Consider the following 21,922-nt stretch of genomic DNA (forward strand, 5'->3'; position numbering starts at 1 on the left):
GGTTAGAAGCTTTAGATTTACCTTTAGGTTTTTTATCCTGAGGCAAAAAAAAAAACTCCCTTCCCCCCAGTGACAGTTGAAATTATTGAATCCAACTGAGAACCAAATAATTTATTAACTTGGAAAGAAAGAGAAAGCAATCTGGATTTATAAGTCATATCAGCATTCCAAGATTTGAGCCACAAAGCTCTTCAAGCTAAAATAGCTAAAGACATATATCTAACATCAATTTTGATGATATAAAAAATGGCATCACAAATGAAATTATTAGCATGTTGAATCAACTTAACAATGCTAGACACATCATGATCTGATACTTGTTGCGCTAAAGTTTCCAACCAAAAACTTGAAGCAGCTGCAACATCAGCCAAATAAATTGCAGGCCTAAGAAGAAGACCTGAATATAAATAAGCCTTCCTTAGATAAGATTCAAGTTTCCTATCTAAAAGATCTTTAAAAGAAGTACTATCTTCCATAGGAATAGTAGTACATTTAGCAAGAGTAGAGATAGCCACATCAACTTTGGGGATTTTTTCCCAAAACTCCAATCTAACTGCTGGCAAAGGATACAATTTTTTAAACCTTGAAGAAGGAATAAAAGAAGTACCAGGCCTATTCCATTCTTTAGAAATCATATCAGAAATAGCATCAGGAACTGGAAAAAACCTCTGGAATAACCACAGGAGGTTTATAAACAGAATTTAAACGTTTACTAGCTTTAATATTAAGAGGACTAGCTTCCTCCCTATCCAATGTAATCAACACTTCTTTTAATAAAGAACAAATATACTCCATTTTAAATAAATAAGAGGATTTGTCAGTGTCAGTATATGAGGCAGGATCTTCTGAATCAGATAGATCCTCATCAGAGAAGGATAAATCAGTATGTTGCCGGTCATTTGAAATTTCATCAACTCTATGAGAATTTTTAAAAACAGAATTTATGTTTACCTGATAAATTACTTTCTCCAACGGTGTGTCCGGTCCACGGCGTCATCCTTACTTGTGGGATATTCTCTTCCCCAACAGGAAATGGCAAAGAGCCCAGCAAAGCTGGTCACATGATCCCTCCTAGGCTCCGCCTACCCCAGTCATTCGACCGACGTTAAGGAGGAATATTTGCATAGGAGAAACCATATGGTACCGTGGTGACTGTAGTTAAAGAAAATAAATTATCAGACCTGATTAAAAAACCAGGGCGGGCCGTGGACCGGACACACCGTTGGAGAAAGTAATTTATCAGGTAAACATAAATTCTGTTTTCTCCAACATAGGTGTGTCCGGTCCACGGCGTCATCCTTACTTGTGGGAACCAATACCAAAGCTTTAGGACACGGATGAAGGGAGGGAGCAAATCAGGTCACCTAAATGGAAGGCACCACGGCTTGCAAAACCTTTCTCCCAAAAATAGCCTCAGAAGAAGCAAAAGTATCAAACTTGTAAAATTTGGTAAAAGTGTGCAGTGAAGACCAAGTCGCTGCCCTACATATCTGATCAACAGAAGCCTCGTTCTTGAAGGCCCATGTGGAAGCCACAGCCCTAGTGGAATGAGCTGTGATTCTTTCGGGAGGCTGCCGTCCGGCAGTCTCGTAAGCCAATCTGATGATGCTTTTAATCCAAAAAGAGAGAGAGGTAGAAGTTGCTTTTTGACCTCTCCTTTTACCGGAATAAACAACAAACAAGGAAGATGTTTGTCTAAAATCCTTTGTAGCATCTAAATAGAATTTTAGAGCGCGAACAACATCCAAATTGTGCAACAAACGTTCCTTCTTTGAAACTGGTTTCGGACACAGAGAAGGTACGATAATCTCCTGGTTAATGTTTTTGTTTGAAACAACCTTTGGAAGAAAACCAGGTTTAGTACGTAAAACCACCTTATCTGCATGGAACACCAGATAAGGAGGAGAACACTGCAGAGCAGATAATTCTGAAACTCTTCTGGCAGAAGAAATTGCAACTAAAAACAAAACTTTCCAAGATAATAACTTAATATCAACGGAATGCAAGGGTTCAAACGGAACCCCCTGAAGAACTGAAAGAACTAAATTGAGACTCCAAGGAGGAGTCAAAGGTTTGTAAACAGGCTTAATTCTAACCAGAGCCTGAACAAAGGCTTGAACATCTGGCACAGCAGCCAGTCTTTTGTGAAGTAACACCGACAAGGCAGAAATCTGTCCCTTCAGGGAACTTGCAGATAATCCTTTTTCCAATCCTTCTTGAAGGAAGGATAGAATCCTAGGAATCTTAACCTTGTCCCAAGGAAATCCTTTAGATTCACACCAACAGATATATTTTTTCCAAATTTTGTGGTAAATCTTTCTAGTTACAGGCTTTCTGGCCTGAACAAGAGTATCGATAACAGAATCTGAGAACCCTCGCTTCGATAAAATCAAGCGTTCAATCTCCAAGCAGTCAGCTGGAGTGAAACCAGATTCGGATGTTCGAACGGACCCTGAACAAGAAGGTCTCGTCTCAAAGGTAGCTTCCAAGGTGGAGCCGATGACATATTCACCAGATCTGCATACCAGGTCCTGCGTGGCCACGCAGGAGCTATCAAGATCACCGACGCCCTCTCCTGATTGATCCTGGCTACCAGCCTGGGGATGAGAGGAAACGGCGGGAACACATAAACTAGTTTGAAGGTCCAAGGTGCTACTAGTGCATCCACTAGAGCCGCCTTGGGATCCCTGGATCTGGACCCGTAGCAAGGAACTTTGAAGTTCTGACGAGAGGCCATCAGATCCATGTCTGGAATGCCCCACAGCTGAGTGACTTGGGCAAAGATTTCCGGATGGAGTTCCCACTCCCCCGGATGCAATGTCTGACGACTCAGAAAATCCGCTTCCCAATTTTCCACTCCTGGGATGTGGATAGCAGACAGGTGGCAGGAGTGAGACTCCGCCCATAGAATGATTTTGGTCACTTCTTCCATCGCTAGGGAACTCCTTGTTCCCCCCTGATGGTTGATGTACGCAACAGTTGTCATGTTGTCTGATTGAAACCGTATGAACTTGGCCCTCGCTAGCTGAGGCCAAGCCTTGAGAGCATTGAATATCGCTCTCAGTTCCAGAATATTTATCGGTAGAAGAGATTCTTCCCGAGACCAAAGACCCTGAGCTTTCAGGGATCCCCAGACCGCGCCCCAGCCCATCAGACTGGCGTCGGTCGTGACAATGACCCACTCTGGTCTGCGGAATGTCATCCCTTGTGACAGGTTGTCCAGGGACAGCCACCAACGGAGTGAGTCTCTGGTCCTCTGATTTACTTGTATCTTCGGAGACAAGTCTGTATAGTCCCCATTCCACTGACTGAGCATGCACAGTTGTAATGGTCTTAGATGAATGCGCGCAAAAGGAACTATGTCCATTGCCGCTACCATCAACCCGATCACTTCCATGCACTGAGCTATGGAAGGAAGAGGAACGGAATGAAGTATCCGACAAGAGTCTAGAAGTTTTGTTTTTCTGGCCTCTGTCAGAAAAATCCTCATTTCTAAGGAGTCTATTATTGTTCCCAAGAAGGGAACCCTTGTTGACGGGGATAGAGAACTCTTTTCCACGTTCACTTTCCATCCGTGAGATCTGAGAAAGGCCAGGACAATGTCCGTGTGAGCCTTTGCTTGAGGAAGGGACGACGCTTGAATCAGAATGTCGTCCAAGTAAGGTACTACAGCAATGCCCCTTGATCTTAGCACAGCTAGAAGGGACCCTAGTACCTTTGTGAAAATCCTTGGAGCAGTGGCTAATCCGAAAGGAAGCGCCACGAACTGGTAATGTTTGTCCAGGAATGCGAACCTTAGGAACCGATGATGTTCCTTGTGGATAGGAATATGTAGATACGCATCCTTTAAATCCACCGTGGTCATGAATTGACCTTCCTGGATGGAAGGAAGAATAGTTCGAATGGTTTCCATCTTGAACGATGGAACCTTGAGAAACTTGTTTAAGATCTTGAGATCTAAGATTGGTCTGAACGTTCCCTCTTTTTTGGGAACTATGAACAGATTGGAGTAGAACCCCATCCCTTGTTCTCTTAATGGAACAGGATGAATCACTCCCATTTTTAACAGGTCTTCTACACAATGTAAGAATGCCTGTCTCTTTATGTGATCTGAAGACAACTGAGACCTGTGGAACCTCCCCCTTGGGGGAAGTCCCTTGAATTCCAGAAGATAACCTTGGGAGACTATTTCTAGCGCCCAAGGATCCAGAACATCTCTTGCCCAAGCCTGAGCGAAGAGAGAGAGTCTGCCCCCCACCAGATCCGGTCCCGGATCGGGGGCCAACATTTCATGCAGTCTTGGTAGCAGTGGCAGGTTTCTTGGCCTGCTTTCCCTTGTTCCAGCCTTGCATTGGTCTCCAAGCTGGCTTGGCTTGAGAAGTATTACCCTCTTGCTTAGAGGACGTAGCACCTTGGGCTGGTCCGTTTCTACGAAAGGGACGAAAATTAGGTTTATTTTTTGCCTTGAAAGGCCGATCCTGAGGAAGGGCGTGGCCCTTACCCCCAGTGATATCAGAGATAATCTCTTTCAAGTCAGGGCCAAACAGCGTTTTCCCCTTGAAAGGAATGTTAAGTAGCTTGTTCTTGGAAGACGCATCAGCCGACCAAGATTTCAACCAAAGCGCTCTGCGCGCCACAATAGCAAACCCAGAATTCTTAGCCGCTAACCTAGCCAATTGCAAAGTGGCGTCTAGGGTGAAAGAATTAGCCAATTTGAGAGCATTGATTCTGTCCATAATTTCCTCATAAGGAGGAGAATCACTATCGACCGCCTTTATCAGCTCATCGAACCAGAAACATGCGGCTGTAGCGACAGGGACAATGCATGAAATTGGTTGTAGAAGGTAACCCTGCTGAACAAACATCTTTTTTAGCAAACCTTCTAATTTTTTATCCATAGGATCTTTGAAAGCACAACTATCCTCTATGGGTATAGTGGTGCGTTTGTTTAAAGTGGAAACCGCTCCCTCGACCTTGGGGACTGTCTGCCATAAGTCCTTTCTGGGGTCGACCATAGGAAACAATTTTTTAAATATGGGGGGAGGGACAAAAGGAATACCGGGCCTTTCCCATTCTTTATTAACAATGTCCGCCACCCGCTTGGGTATAGGAAAAGCTTCTGGGAGCCCCGGCACCTCTAGGAACTTGTCCATTTTACATAGTTTCTCTGGGATGACCAACTTGTCACAATCATCCAGAGTGGATAATACCTCCTTAAGCAGAATGCGGAGATGTTCCAACTTAAATTTAAATGCAATCACATCAGGTTCAGCCTGTTGAGAAATGTTCCCTGAATCAGTAATTTCTCCCTCAGACAAAACCTCCCTGGCCCCATCAGACTGGGTTAGGGGCCCTTCAGAAATATTAATATCAGCGTCGTCATGCTCTTCAGTATCTAAAACAGAGCAGCCGCGCTTACGCTGACAAGTGTTCATTTTGGCTAAAATGTTTTTGACAGAATTATCCATTACAGCCGTTAATTGTTGCATAGTAAGGAGTATTGGCGCGCTAGATGTACTAGGGGCCTCCTGAGTGGGCAAGACTCGTGTAGACGAAGGAGGGAATGATGCAGTACCATGCTTACTCCCCTCACTTGAGGAATCATCTTGGGCATCATTGTCATTATCACATAAATCACATTTATTTAAATGAATAGGAATTCTGGCTTCCCCACATTCAGAACACAGTCTATCTGGTAGTTCAGACATGTTAAACAGGCATAAACTTGATAACAAAGTACAAAAACGTTTTAAAATAAAACCGTTACTGTCACTTTAAATTTTAAACTGAGCACACTTTATTACTGCAATTGCGAAAAAACATGAAGGAATTGTTCAAAATTCACCAAATTTTCACCACAGTGTCTTAAAGCCTTAAAAGTATTGCACATCAAATTTGGAAGCTTTAACCCTTAAAATAACGGAACCGGAGCCGTTTTAAACTTTATCCCCTTTACAGTCCCTGGTATCTGCTTTGCTGAGACCCAACCAAGCCCAAAGGGGAATACGATACCAAATGACGCCTTCAGAAAGTCTTTTCTAAGTATCAGAGCTCCTCTCACATGCGACTGCATGCCATGCCTCTCAAAAACAAGTGCGCCACACCGGCGCGAAAATGAGGCTCTGCTTATGCTTTGGGAAAGCCCCTAAGGAATAAGGTGTCTAATACAGTGCCTGCCGATATTATTATATCAAAATACCCAGATAAAATGATTCCTCAAGGCTAAATATGTGTTAATAATGAATCGATTTAGCCCAGAAAAAGTCTACAGTCTTAATAAGCCCTTGTGAAGCCCTTATTTACGATCGTAATAAACATGGCTTACCGGATCCCATAGGGAAAATGACAGCTTCCAGCATTACATCGTCTTGTTAGAATGTGTCATACCTCAAGCAGCAAGAGACTGCACACTGTTCCCCCAACTGAAGTTAATTGCTCTCAACAGTCCTGTGTGGAACAGCCATGGATTTTAGTTACGGTTGCTAAAATCATTTTCCTCATACAAACAGAAATCTTCATCTCTTTTCTGTTTCTGAGTAAATAGTACATACCAGCACTATTTCAAAATAACAAACTCTTGATTGAATAATAAAAACTACAGTTAAACACTAAAAAACTCTAAGCCATCTCCGTGGAGATGTTGCCTGTACAACGGCAAAGAGAATGACTGGGGTAGGCGGAGCCTAGGAGGGATCATGTGACCAGCTTTGCTGGGCTCTTTGCCATTTCCTGTTGGGGAAGAGAATATCCCACAAGTAAGGATGACGCCGTGGACCGGACACACCTATGTTGGAGAAATACCTTTTATGTTTATTAGAAGGCGGGATGGCAGACAAAGCCTTCTGAATAGAATCAGAAATAAATTCTTTTAAATTTACAGGTATATCCTGTGCATTAGATGTTGAGGGAACAGCAACAGGTAATGATCTACTACTGATGGATACATTTTCTGCATGTAAAAGTTTATCATGACAACTATTACAAACCACAGCTGGAGGTATAATCTCCACAAGTTTACAACAAATGCACTTAGCTTTGGTAGAACTGTTATCAGGCAGCTGGGATCCAACAGTGAATTCTGAGACAGGATCAGATTGAGACATCTTGCAAATGTAAGAGAAAAAAGCAACATAAAAAGCAAAATTATCAATTTCCTTAAATGGCAGTTTCAGGAATGGGAAAAAATGCAAACAGCCTAGCCCTCTGACATAGAGAAAGGCAAGAGGCAAATAGGAATGGGGTCTTAAATAATGAAAATATTTGGCGCCAAGTATGACGCACAACAAACAGAAAAATATTTGTTGGCGCCAAAAACGTTCGAAAACGACAGACTCGTGTCATAGATGACACAACCTTGTGAAGGACTCAGCGTCAACTAAGATGCCGGGAATGAAGAATTTGCATCAACGAACGTAACTTCGCGCCAAAAAAATCTTGTGCAAAGAATGACGCAATAAACTTTGGCATTTTGCACCCTTGCGAGCCTAATTCTGCCTGCGAATTTAAAAGACAGTCAATTTGAAAAAGAGACTATACCCCAAATAAAAAAAAAAAAACTTTTTCATAAAAAAGCATTTCCCAGATATGAAACTGACAGTCTGCAAAAAGGAAATATACTGAAAACCTGAATCATGGCAAATATAAGTACAATACATATATTTAGAACTTTATATAAATATATAAAGTGCCAAACCATAGTTGAGAGTGTCTTAAGTAATGAAAACATACTTACCAAAAGACACCCATCCACATATAGCAGATAGCCAAACCAGTACTGAAACGGTTATCAGTAGAGGTAATGGAATATGAGAGTATATCGTCGATCTGAAAAGGGATGTAGGAGATGAATCTCTACAACCGATAACAGAGAACCTATGAAATAGATCCCTGTGAGGAAAACCATTGCATTCAATATGTGATACTCCCTTCACATCCCTCTGACATTCACTGTACTCTGAGAGGAATCGGGCTTCAAAAATGCTGAGAAGCGCATATCAATGTAGAAATCTTAGCACAAACTTACTTCACCACCTCCATAGGAGGCAAAGTTTGTAAAAACTGAAATGTGGGTGTGGTGAGGGGTGTATTTAAAGGCATTCTGAGGTTTGGGAAACTTTGCCCCTCCTGGTAGGATTGTATATCCCATACGTCACTAGCTCATGGACTCTTGCCAATTTCATGAAAGAAATCATGTTATTCTTTTATACGCAACAAAATGTCTTCCGTTTTGTGTTTATTTTCAAATCTATTCACCTGTAAATTACAAATTTAAAAAATGACATAGAATGTTGCATAATGTTCTCAGCCAGGGAACAAGTACATCTGTATTCTGGTCAAAAGAGGTGACATCCACCATCCTCATTTAACATTGCACAAGCAACTGCACATACAGCCCTGCCTGACTCATGCTCAATAAGTTGGGTGAGAACACGATGTCTTAATCATCACAGACTATTAATCAGTTTGAGATGTTTTGAGAGGGTAAGAAGCAGTGATTTTACCATACTTTTAAGCTTTCAGCTGAGGTTGTTTAATTTATATAAACAGCCAAAAACTTTATTAGTCTAATAATATTTACTGCAAAATAAAGCACACAAATCAGGGGTGGTTCTGGGGTGGGGAACACTCACTGGGAACAAGGTAGCCATTTAAGTGTAGTTATGGGTGTTCCATGAGCGAGGTCAGGGCAGGGGGAGGTGGAGTTGCAGATGTTCTTAGTACAGAAGTCTGGGGGTGAGGTTAGGCAGTTGTTGGACATGATCTATCTAAAAGGACAGAGGGGGAGTTGTATTTTTTACCCTCCTCCTCCCCTCAGTCCAATAGGAGTTGCTCCTTCTTTATAATGTCACTGACACAAATGTTCTTAAAAGATGCAGATATTAATATAATAGTTTATATTTGTTTAATGAGTGATCTATTCTATTTTCCCAGTAACTAAAGTCAGCATAATATCTAGTTTACTCACCTAACACATATGAGTTCATGCTGATAACAGGCTCCAATGTCTGTGCTCAGGAAGAAGGTTCCCTTATTCACTCCAGTTACATCAATACCTGATATCTCTCAGTGCTCTGGCAGTGTCTGTAAAAAGTATATTAAATGGTTTAGACAGACAATAATAAATAATGGTTCTGATTAACTGTACATATGGTATAATTAAAGGCACACATAACAATTCATGTGATACAGATCAGCTGATTAGGGTACAGATTAGTACAGTTAGCTCTGTGGGTGCTATAATTGTTCCTTAACCTCTTAATGACCATAGCACTTTTCCATTTTCTGTCCGATTGGGACCAAGGCTATTTTTACATTTTTGTGGTGATTGTGTTTAGCTGTAATTTTCCTCTTACTCATTTACTGTACCCACACATATTATATACCGGTTTTCTCGCCATTAAATGGAATTTCCAAAGATACCATTATTTTCATCATATCTTATAATTTACTATAAACAAAATTACACTTTTTCTAACTTTGACCCCCAAAATTAGCGCTAGTTACATTGGAACCCTGATATCTTTCAGGAATCCCTGAATATCTCTTGACATGTATATATATTTTTTTAGTAGACAACCCAAAGTATTGATCAAGGCCCATTTTGTTATATTTCATGCCACCATTTCACCCCCAAATGCGATCAAATAAAAAAAAATCGTTCACTTTTTCACAAATATTTCCACAAACTTTAGGTTTCTCACTGAAATTAAGGAAATTATGGCACAAATGGTTGTAAATACTTCTCTGGGATCCCCTTTTTTCAGAGATAGCAGACATGTATGGCTTTGGCGTTGCTTTTCGGTAATTAGAAGGCCGCCGACATGAAACCCACATTTTTTCTTTCATGATTCAGAAAGAGCATGTGACTAAACAGCTTTCTAATTTACTTCTATTATCTAATTTGCTTTATTCTCTTGAAATCCTTTGCTGAAAAGCATATCTAGATAGGCTCAGTAGCTGCTGATTGGTTGCTGCACATAGATGCTTCGTGTGATTGGCTCACCCATGTGCATTACTATATCTTCAACAAAGGATATCTAAAGAATGAAGCAAATTAGATAATAGAAGTAAATTGGAATGTTGTTTAAAATTGTATTCTCTGCCTGAATCATGACAGAAACATTTTGGGTTTAGTGTCCCTTTAAATATGAATCTTCCCAAATCTATACAACATAATGATAGAAAATCAATTAAATTGGGGTCATATCACAACTTAACAAATATATTATAATCTTTGTTTTCTGTCTTTTATATGAAACAATATTTTCTCCTGAAAGAAATGTTAAATATTATTTGTTTAAATATAAGTTAAATTGGATACTGCAGTATTGGTATTGTACTTCCTACTAATTCTCACTGTCAGACATTTTGTCATGTGCTCCACCCCCAGGCCTTTAACTTCTCTTGGTCAATGCTGAGTTGTCTTTAATCACACTGCAAGGGGGTGTGGGAGAGATAGGCACTAAAAAGTTAATTTCAATTGTTATCTTAGATATAGAAAAGAAAACATAAATTATGCTTATCTCATAGTTTCCTTTTCTTCTGTTGGAAAGAATCCACAGCTACATTCATTACTTTTGGGAAATAAGAACCTGGCCACCAGGAGGAGGCAAAGACACCCCAGCCAAAGGCTTAAATACTCCTCTCACTTCCCTCATCCCCCAGTCATTCTGCCAAGGAACAAGGAACAGTAGAAGAAATATTAGGGTGAAAAAAGGTGCCAGAAGAATAAAAAGACGCCTCACTTAAGAAAAAGGATGGGGAGCTGTGGACTCTTTCCAACAGAAGAAAAGGAAATTATCAGGTAAGCATAATTTATGTTTTTCTTCCTAATTGGAAAGAGTCCACAGCTACATTTATTACTTTTGGGAAAACAATACCCAAGCTAAAGAGGACACTGAATGCCAAAACGGGAGGGTACAATAGGCGGCCCATTCTGAGGGCACCAAACCTGAAACCACTACCCAACAAAACCCTGCTTTGTCCGAAGCCAAGAAAACTTTGAAAAGTTGAGGCCCCAAGGACACTGACCCGCAGAAAGACCGGAAGCCTAGCTAGAGACTGCAAAATCAGACTCAACTTAGCCAATAGGTCCCTCACCACTCACCCCTCACTAATGAGGGGAACACCAGCCTAAACTCCCCAAGGGATAGGGCAAGGAAGAACCGAAGGGAACCCAAAAGGTCACCACAAAGTTCATAAAAGGAAAACCCCCAATAGCAAGCCCAGCTCACAAAGATCCAAATGGGTCCTGACAGACATGGGGAGGCTACGCCCAGACAAGCAGAATCCAGAGGTTTAGGAATGGGCATCAAAACAGAGAAACCTCTCTCTCAACAAAAGCACCAAAAGACAACTGAAGACGGTGTCCTCACATAGTCAGAACTAAGAATACTAAAGTATTCAGACAAAAAAAGAATGTTTAACAGACCCAGAAGAAAAACCCTGAGTCAAGAAAACGCAGCCATCATCAGGATGACACAGAAGAATACTTGCTGAAAAGTAAAAAGCGGCCAGCAAGAGAACAGATTGCAAAAAGAAAACACCCAGACAGAGGGCACACTCTAGGCAATAAAAGCCGCCAGACCTATACACAGGGCTCCAAAAGGGGAAGCACATAACCTCAACGAGGCCCCCACAAGAGAGAGAGGTTACACCCAGAACTCAAAGGTGTATGGTAACCCTGGACCTTCTGCTTGTAAGCCCATGGAGCTAGCTACTATGCGAACCTAGATCCTGAAGATGACAACGCATCTCAGAACCCACTCCCAGCCAGGCCAGCCCAAACATTGGCAGGTCTGAAACAGGGGAACAGAAAAACCACAACACCAGCTCAAAAATGAGCGGAAGAATGGCCACAGCCATCCCAACAGAGCACGGATGCCAACCCGACTCCTTAGAAAGACGACAAGGCTGTAGACCCACAGGAATCTAACAAAAGGCCCACCATAGTCTTGACACTGAGCAAGCAAGAATCCAGATGGAACGTTAACAACCCAGAAATAAAAAACACCCCTCTTTCGAAAGGTTAACTCTCAGTTCCAACCTCCTGAATACAGGAGAATCCCTAAGAAAAGGGACCACACCTCCATAAGAAGGAGAATAAGCCCCCCACCCTAAGGGCCAAAAAGACAGAGCACCTGCCCACAAGGCACAAAGCCACAGGCTATAGGAGAGATCAATCTCCAACGCAGATGAACTTGGAAGGAATCCCCCTAAAGAATTAGCTTGCTAACACACATTCAATGTGCAATAGCTGCAGCAGTGACACTGCAAACTCATTCACCTGCAGAGCAGCAAATCCATAAGGTTACTACAGCAAGCTGACCAAGGAAAACCGACCATAAAGGCATAAGTCAAGCCCAATGAGCATCGGCACTCAGAAAACCTGGCCAACCGTGACCAGGTCAATTAGTCTGAGTAAAAGGACATAGCCCAAGTTCCCAGGAAGTGGGGAACCCCAAACCAGCCCTAGAGCAAAAAAGTCTGTCAACAACTCCACAAGGGAAAACACTGAGCAAAGCCTAAGCAACCAGAAGCACCAGGGAGAAAACAGGTATGAGCCCCCAATTGTTTAAACAAACAATATCTGAGAACTTAACACCCCATCTGATATAGAAAAGCAGACCACAGGGAGATATCAATGCAAAATCCAGATCAACCGGGATAACAAGATAACTCGCAAGTCCCACCCAGAGCCCAGAGACTCTCAAACAGCCACAGGGGATACCTTGAGGCCAAAATCACTCGAGCAAAGGCTGGTCTCCGCATCACCACCATACAATCAGAGGATCACAGAGAGAAAAGGACGCACAGCATCCCAAGCTCCGGGAAGAACCCCAAGCAGAGCCCAAGGAGACCACGCCCAGTGTCCCTAACAGGGAACGACCATTTCCCAGAAGGGAACCCAGGTCCCTAAAAGAAGACCTAACCCACATAGAGACAACGAAGGAAGACCAAAAGGTCTCATAAAAACAGCTAGACAGTACACAGTCAATGTGCAATATCTGGTCACATTCTGCAAACCAATTGCTGCAAGGCAGCTGAACTACTCATTAACTATTAGCTGCTGAGAACTAAGTCCAGAAAGGACAATTCCCAGGGCCTCAAAAAACGGCGGCGAGAGGGTGCTAAGCCTTCCAACCGTCCACTGCACGGGGAAGGAAACTCTAGGGTCTAACAACACCAGACACAAGAGAGAGTGACGCAGTGGAACTCCACTGACCCAGTCATCCATATTTAAGGCTATAAGGACTGAGACAATCCTTCCTCCCTCACAGACCCACCGGTTCTCTAGAATGCTTAGTTGAACACAGATGATAACATGAGCACTCAACGCCTCTACCGGACCTGCCAAGCAGAACGGTGCCACGTATCTGAACAGCTACCAGACATAACTGAACCCAAACAGGACCAGCCTGCAATCCGGGTCCTAACCGTCAAGCCGCATAAATCCTCCCTCAGAGGGGAAGAAGGAAAAACAGACCAACATAGAACTAACATGTCCTCAAAAAAACTTCCACAGAAGTAACAGAGTATCGATCCCAGAAGATTCCCGAAGGAAACAGATAATCAAAAAATAAAAGGACATCCTATCGGATAAAAATAAAGTACAAGGCAACCCGTAGGTTAACGCCCAAGAAGAAACAGGCCTAACCGCAGGACCAGCCAAACGGAGCCCTGATCTGCCAAAAACTGGGAAAGATCTCAATACATGGACAATCAGAAGATTACATCATCCCCACATGTCTAATGAGGTGCGCCATTCAAAGAAGCAGACTGAGTATTCCCGTATCCGATAAGGATAGGGTCGTTCAATAACAGAAAAACATTTCTCAGTAACACGCAAAGGCGCACAATTCTGTAGCGAAAGGCACAACACTCAGGGACAGTCGCACCCGCAGGGAACTGTACAGTCCAATGTGGAATACCTGGGACAATAGGGCATGAGCACAATCGCGCATAAACGTCTGGACTCTACAGACGAACAATCACCACCAAAAATATGTAGAAGCGAAAATGTGCCACAACCTCTGGGGGGGAACCATGGAAGAATAATCAGAAACTGTGTTATCCGCATGTGTAGAAGTATGGATCGGTAGGGAACTCGCCTCTTGGAGGACAGGACCCCCAGAGGCAGATGGCTCAGCTGGCCCTTAAATCCCTGAGCCCGAGGAATAAGGCACTCTAATACGGCATACACAACATAACTGATTGACAGGTGTCAGCACGGCCAATCCGGATTCTTCACCAGACGAAGGATCTGAATCTGAAAGTAGAACAGTCTCAGAGGTCCATTTATCAAGCTCCGTATGGAGCTTGTGGGCCCGTGTCTCTGGCGAGTCTGAAGACTCGCCAGAAACAGCAGTTATGAAGCAGCGGTCTAAAGGCCAATGTTCCATAACCCTGTCCGCCTGCTCTGACCAGGCGGACAGGAATCGCCACAATTCAACCCGATCGAGTACGATTGGGTTGATTTGACACATCCTTCCCATTGGCCGCTAGTCTGCAGGGGGCGGCGTTGCACCAGCAGCTCTTGTGAGCTGCTGGTGCAATGCTGAATACGGAGAGCGTATTGCTCTCCGCATTCGGCGAGGGCTTGCAGACCTGATCCGCACTGACGGATCAGGTCCGCAATACCTTTGGTAAATAGGACTCTCAGTATTAGAATCCTCCATTACTGAGTCTGAAAATTGAACGGTCTCAGCATCAGAATCCTCCATAACTGGATGGAGTATATGCAAATATGGACTATAAGAGAAAAAAATAAATGGTACCCGACATCCACAATGGCTGGGGCACTCACCAGCTACTATGACCAGACCCCTGCGGACAAGAATTTCTCAGTCACCACATGGTCAGGAATGCGGAAATGAAAGACAGAACGTAATCACGCCCGGTCACAAGGTGAACCGTCCAGTCCAAAAAAGCATGCCCAACCATAAGATTGCATCACTTTCAAAGGACTTTATGTTCCAAGCAATGAGCCAAGTTAACACTACACATAAGCAGATTGAATCACATAAATTAACCCCCCCCCCCTGTTCAATAACCCCCCTTAGGAGATATTATCCCTTGATTCCAAGATACGAAAAGGCGCCTCACTGAGACCCTTATGTTTTTAAAAATAGTCCCGCAAGGTGGTAGCCTCTCAGGAAAACACTTGTAATACAGTACATTTATGAAACAAGTAAAATGAAACTATCTTACCGGAATCTATGTCGTGGAACAGGAACACGGCCCTTCAAGTGCGACGGATAGTAGCATCGCCTCCGCCATGGACTTGAGAGAAGAAAGCAGCCCCACCTGCATAATCCACATCCATGCATCACAAACGAACTGCACGTTGAGACTATGAAAGTGTTCGTGATTTCAGAAGGGCTGGTCATCTGCTGGAACACGCAACGCAATCTGGGTGCAATTTATTGCTCCCAAAACATTTGGCATTCAAGCTATTGCAATAGAATTTCCTCTTCAGGTGCCTGCAATCGCCATCATTTTGAGGGAATCCTATGTAAAACTTACACACTCATACAATGGCGTTCAGAAACTTGTCAAAAGCCACAGAGAAGGGACTCTGAGACAACCCATGCATGTACCCCTCTGAGGATTAAAAACTTCCAGAGGCCAGGACATGTATGCAGAATAGCATCTTGGTCATGCCAGGGATTGCAGTCTGCATACGTTTACGTGGCTCCAGGTGAGGTTTAAGTACTTCGTAAAGGCTTATGAGCTGCTCTCGATTGAGCCTATACTTGTCATAAACCTCAAAGTCGCTCATGTTATCCAAGGTGGTTCTCATCCTTTCAACACGAGGACCTCTGATCAGACGTACCCCACGTCTCTCTTTGAGTCGCCGTGCGCACCTGATTCTGTTGTACACAACTCGTACAGCAGCACCTGCACAAACTAACTGGGGATCATCCATATTTGCAAAGCCAAGCAGCACAAAGCTAAACAGCAGAGCAAACGCACAAGGAGTAACAAGGTATTCAAAAACACAGAAGCGATTTGATACAATGTCGATCACAAAGGGGCGCTTTGGCCATTGAGTTTGGGTGATTTATAGTGCAAAATGTCCAATGGTAGCGTGTTCGTAATGATTGCTCATTGTATACACTTGATTGTATCTGAGCAGCGCGAATGCTTTCAAACTGGGCGGATTTTCCTGTGTTTGCTGAAATTTATTTTCCCCCCAATGAATCGTAATGTGAAAGTGTAAAATGTAACATATACAGTGCATTTACGTAATGTTTGTTCATATGCGTAACAAACACTTATTAAACGTGATGTTATAGTAAAAACCACACGTCCACGCTAACATGATTGAAAGTGCATACTTGTGTATAATGTGTCCATAGACATGGCATAGAATCTGTTCGATCAATGTTGCTGCATTATTGTTTCAAAACGATAAAGTAACGGTTAACATCTATAATATTCTGTATATAAGTGATTGATGAGATTTCAATATTTTATGTGTAACATTGAAATCGCAATAATAATGAAGATCTTCCAACCCTCTTGTTTATGTATATGTAGTATTGAGTGAGAAACTGATGAAAGGGGCAGTACAGTCCTAATGCTGAAATCTGTATGGTTGAAGCTTAGAATGATGTCATCATATTAGCTACATGCCTGTCTAGTTTCCAAATCTTTGTTCTCTTGTTGTAGTTTGCAACATTCTTATTGTGTGATGATTAAAAAGATAAATGTGTGCTTTGTTGTTGTATGATGCGTGTTACATATATGTATGTATGGTGATTCTCTCCCACATGCGCTGATTTATATAAAGCAGTAGAGCATTGTTGTTCCTTCCAAAAAAGCGACAACTCTAATATTTGCTAATGATATGTTATTATTGTACATAATTCCTAATGGTATATAATTGTTAAATCTTGATTTTAAAGGGACACTAAATCCATAATTTCTGTTTCATGATTTCGAGAGAGAATCCAATGTTAAACAGTTATAGTTGTATAATGTAAATGTGTTCAGTGTTTATAATTTTTTTTGAATGAATATCAATGCACATGTATGAGGCAATGACAAAAGGCACGTATGTGCATCCATCAATCATCATCTGTTGAGCCAATCTAGATATGCTGTTCATCCAAGCATATGACTTGAATAAATGAAATGCTATAAAAGACATAAATTAGACAAGTGTTTACAATTGCCTACCGATTGTGAATAATGAAATATAAAAAAATAAAAAAAATTATGTCCATTTAAATATGATTTAATTCTTGAAACCGATTTCGTATTGGTGATGATAGAATTGTTCGTGATTTATAGTTGATGTAATGTAATTTACTGAAAGACTGTGATGTTGCTCCATTGGGAAATAGTCATTTCTTGATCTATTTGTCATAGCGGGACCAACGCAAGAATGAATGAATTAGCGCCACAATTCTAATGCTGCTATTACAAGTTTGCAAATCGAGTTTGAAATCTGCCAGTCGCGTGCACGAGCATGTATTACCCATAGAAGTCAATGGAAAAAAGAAATTTCAAGAAAAATAAAATCCAACACTTGTGTTGAGCGTACAGTGAGTGACGTCATATGCTTCTGTGAAAAAGTAGCTAAATCGTGTTAATTTCATACTAGAAAAATGTTTTGTGTACGTAATGTGCTGTATATTGTTTGTATGTATCGATTTGTATATATATGTGATATTTGTATGTAGATGTAGCTAAATGAGTGTATGTTCCCGTATGTCTATAGAAGTCAATGTAAAATAGTTTTGTGTGCTTTTTTTTTTTTTTCAAACACCCGAGATCCGTTATATTTTGATTTAACCCCTTAATGACCACAGCACTTTTCCATTTTCTGTCCGTTTGGGACCAAGGCTATTTTTACATTTTTGCGGTGTTTGTGTTTAGCTGTAATTTTCTTCTTACTCATTTACTGTACCCACACATATTATATACCGTTTTTCTCGCCATTAAATGGACTTTCTAAAGATACCATTATTTTCATCATATCTTATAATTTACTATAAAAAAAATGATAAAATATGAGGAAAAATGGAAAAAAACACACTTTTTCTAACTTTGACCCCCAAAATCTGTTACATATCTAAAACCACCAAAAAACACCCATGCTTAATAGTTTCCATATTTTGTCCTGAGTTTAGAAATACCCAATGTTTACATGTTCTTTGCTTTTTTTGTAAGTTATAGGGCAATAAATACAAGTAGCACTTTGCTATTTCCAAACCATTTTTTTCCAAAATTAGCGCTAGTTACATTAGAACACTGATATCTTTCAGGAATCACTGAATATCCCTTGACATGTATATATTTTTTTTTAGTAGACATCCCAAAGTATTGATCTAGGCCAATTTTGGTATATTTCATACCACCATTTCACCGCCAAATGCGATCAAATACAAAAAATTGTTCACTTTTTCACAAATTTTTTCACAAACTTTCGATTTCTCACTGAAATTATTTACAAACAACTTGTGCAATTATGGCATAAATGGTTGTAAATTCTTCTCTGGGATCCCCTTTGTTCAGAAATAGCAGACATATATGGCTTTGGCGTTGCTTTTTGGTAATTAGAAGGCCGCTAAATGCCACTGCGCACCACAAGTGTATTATGCCCAGCAGTTAAGGGGTTAATTAGGGAGCTTTTAGGGAGCTTGTAGGGTTAATTTTAGCTTTAGTGTAGTGTAGTAGACAACCCCAAGTATTGATCTAGGCACATTTTGGTATATTTCATGCCACCATTTCCCCGCCAAATGCGATCAAATTAAAAAAAACGTAACATTTTTCACAATTTTAGGTTTCTCACTGAAATCATTTACAAACAGCTTGTGCAATTATGGCACAAATGGTTGTAAATGCTTGTCTGGGATCCCCTTTGTTCAGAAATAGCAGACATATATGACTTTGGCGTTGCTTTCTGGTAATTAGAAGGCTGCTAAATCCTGCTGCGCCTCACACGTGTATTATGGCTAGCAGTGAAGGGGTTAATTAGGGAGTTTGTAGTGAGCTTGCAGGGTTAATTTTAGCTTTAGTGTAGAGATCAGCCTCCCATCTGACACATCCCACCCCCTGATCCCTCCCAAACAGCTCCCTTCCCTCCCCCACCCCACAATTGTCCCCGCCATCTTAAGTACTGGCAGAAAGTCTGCCAGTACTAAAATAAAAGGGTTTAAAAAAAAAAAATGTTTTTAGCATATTTACATATGCTACTGTGTAGGATCCCCCCCTTAGCCCCCAACCTCCCTGATCCCCCCCAAAACCGCTCTCTAACCCTCCCCTCTGCCTTATTGGGGGCCATATTGGGTACTGGCAGCTGTCTGCCAGTACCCAGTTTGCAATAAAAAGTGCTTTTTTTTGTTTGTTAGTTTTTTTCTGTAGTGTAGCTCCCCCCCCCACACCCCCCCCCCCACCACCTTGCTGATCGGTTATTTTTTACATTTTTAAAAAAAAAAAATTATTTGAGCATTTTCTGTAGCGTAGTGGTTCCCACCCGCTCCCTCCCCGTGCACGCGCCCGCCCCCACCCTCCCGTGCACGCGCGCGCCCGTGCGCGCCCCCAGCCACCCCCGCCCACGATCCCGCCCCCCTTCACATCACCAGGGCCATCGATGGCCGCCACCCGCCTCCCGGTCCGGCTCCCACCCACCAACGCATTAAGCCACAGATCTCCGGTGCAGAGAGGGCCACAGAGTGGCTCTCTCTGCACCGGATGGCTTAAAAAGGTTATTGCAGGATGCCTCCATATCGAGGCATCACTGCAATAACCGGAAAGCAGCTGGAAGCGAGCAGGATCGCTTCCAGCTGCTTTCCACACTGAGGACGTGCAGGGTACGTTCTCAGGCGTTAACTGCCTTTTTTCTGAGGACGTACCCTGCACGTCCTCAGTCGTTAAGGGGTTAAAACATTTTTTTTAACAAAATTAAAAATTGTATAGTGTTTGTATGAGTGTACTTTGTGTAATCTTTTTGAAGGGATTTGTGAATGTTTTTGTTAGCGGTATATCAATAACTACTGGGTCTGGGAGAGCGTTATGGATTTGAGTGTAAATGTTGATATTTGTGGCGCAACGGAAACTTGTAATAGCAGCGTTAGGGAAAATGAAGCGTTATGGCCCATACCGATGCTATTTGAGTCACAATGCCCAACTCGTAATCTGGCTGAAAGTGATTTATTAACAGCTAAAAATGAAGTGGAGGTTTGGAAAGGTAAAGATGAATATGAAAGATTAATGGGATTGACTTAGATAGAGTTAAGAAAAATTCAAGACTCTATAAAACTGGCCGGATTATTAGGAAAACAAGATATACAACTATGCATATAGTTCATCAAGTGACTCAGAGACTGAAGTATCTAGTGGAGATGAGAAACAGAGTAATAAGACATACAGAGACCAAAAGAAAAGTTTTTTAGGACACAGGCCCACAAATACAGGCGAGGGGGCAGGAAACATAGACACACCCAGAGGCAGAAGGAGATATCCTTTAAGGCAAAGGAGGCAGAACAACATGTATATATAAACTGTAGTTAACCTCTCACAAAAATAGTTGAGAACTTCACAAGTTGAAGTATTAAAAAAGGGGCTAACTTTCTCACCTGTAAACAAAATTGATAAATTTGAAGTAGTAAAGGATCTACATCTGTTTGCTAGGAAAATAGTTTTAAAAAAAGTTATGCAAATTCTTTTTGTCACAAAGTGGCTATGAATATAAAGAAAAACACTGATTTGGTTCTAGAACTATTGTCATTTATCCTAAGACACAACTATTTTGTGTTTAGGGATAAATGCTATGAACAAATTCTGGGAACAGCAATGGGGACTTGTTGTGTCCCAACTTTTGCATGCCTCTATCTGGGAAAGTTGGAGCACGATTACATCTTAAAATTGTGATGAGATTTACAATTCATCAATTGCACTGTGGCTTAGATTTATCGATGACGTGTTCCTCCTATGGGAGGATACTGAGGTGAAATGAATTGAGTTTATGAACCGATTAAATCAAAATGACCTAAATCTTAAGTTCACGTATACGTATAGTTCAGATGAGATTACATTTCTTGATTTACAAATTATAAATACAACCAATGAACTAAAAACAGTCACACACAGAAAGGATACTGCAGGGAATGTATTGTTATCCTTTGATAGCCATTACCCTAAAAAAAATAATTGAAAATATCCCTTACGGTCAATACTTAAGACTCAGACGTAATTGTACGGATTTCAGTCAGTTCAAATCAGAAGTAAATAATCTGAAAAAAATATTTAAAGAAAGAGGATACTCTCAAAAAAAAATCTAAAAAAATGATTTTGAGAAATCAAAACATAAAGATAGAGAAAGTCTTCTGTATGGTAACAAAGAGAATTAGAGGCAATGAATCATATACAAGATTTATCAGTACTTATAACAATAGATGGAGCGATATCTGTGCTATTTTGAACAAACATTGGCACGTTTTACTGGTTGATCCGACCATTGCAAAATTTGTAGGGAACACCCCCTTTATGACCCCAAAGCGAACCCTGAATTTAAAGGGACACTAAACCCAATTTTTTTCATGATTCAGATAGGGCATGCAATTTTAAGCAATTTTCTAATTTACTCCTATTATCAATTTTTCTTCGTTCTTTTGCTATATTTATTTAAAAAGCAGGAATGTGATGCATAGGAGCCGGCCCATTTTTAGTAGAGAACCTGGGTTATGCTTGCTTATTGGTAGGTAAATGTAAGCCTCCGATAAGCAAGCGCTATCCATGGTGCTGAACCTAAAATGGGCTGACTGCTAAGATTTACATTCCTGTTTTTAAACTAAAGATAGCAAGAGAACAAAGAAAAATTGATAATAGGAGTAAATTAGAAAGTTGCTTAAAATGTCATGCTTTATCGGAATCATGAAATAAAAAATTTGGGTTCAGTGTCCATTTAAAG

At 41.4% G+C, this 21,922-nt stretch overlaps 1 protein-coding gene across 2 annotated transcripts in view; it reads right to left on the reverse strand.

Moving 5' to 3' along the window:
• Positions 1-21,922, reverse strand: part of LOC128659838 (gastrula zinc finger protein XlCGF26.1-like) — a 111,707-nt gene that overhangs the window by 7,490 nt on the left and 82,295 nt on the right. The window contains exon 1 of one of the 2 annotated variants that reach the window (XM_053713411.1): positions 8,966-9,082. The exons of the other annotated variant lie outside the window; for it this stretch is intronic. Within the exon in view, the coding sequence (XP_053569386.1) occupies positions 8,966-8,984 (19 nt within the window). The 5' untranslated portion in view covers positions 8,985-9,082. Of the gene's footprint in view, positions 1-8,965; positions 9,083-21,922 lie in introns of those variants that run through there. 2 annotated transcript variants of the gene reach the window in all.

This window comes from Bombina bombina, chromosome 5 (assembly GCF_027579735.1).
Source record: "Bombina bombina isolate aBomBom1 chromosome 5, aBomBom1.pri, whole genome shotgun sequence".
NCBI lineage: Eukaryota > Metazoa > Chordata > Amphibia > Anura > Bombinatoridae > Bombina > Bombina bombina.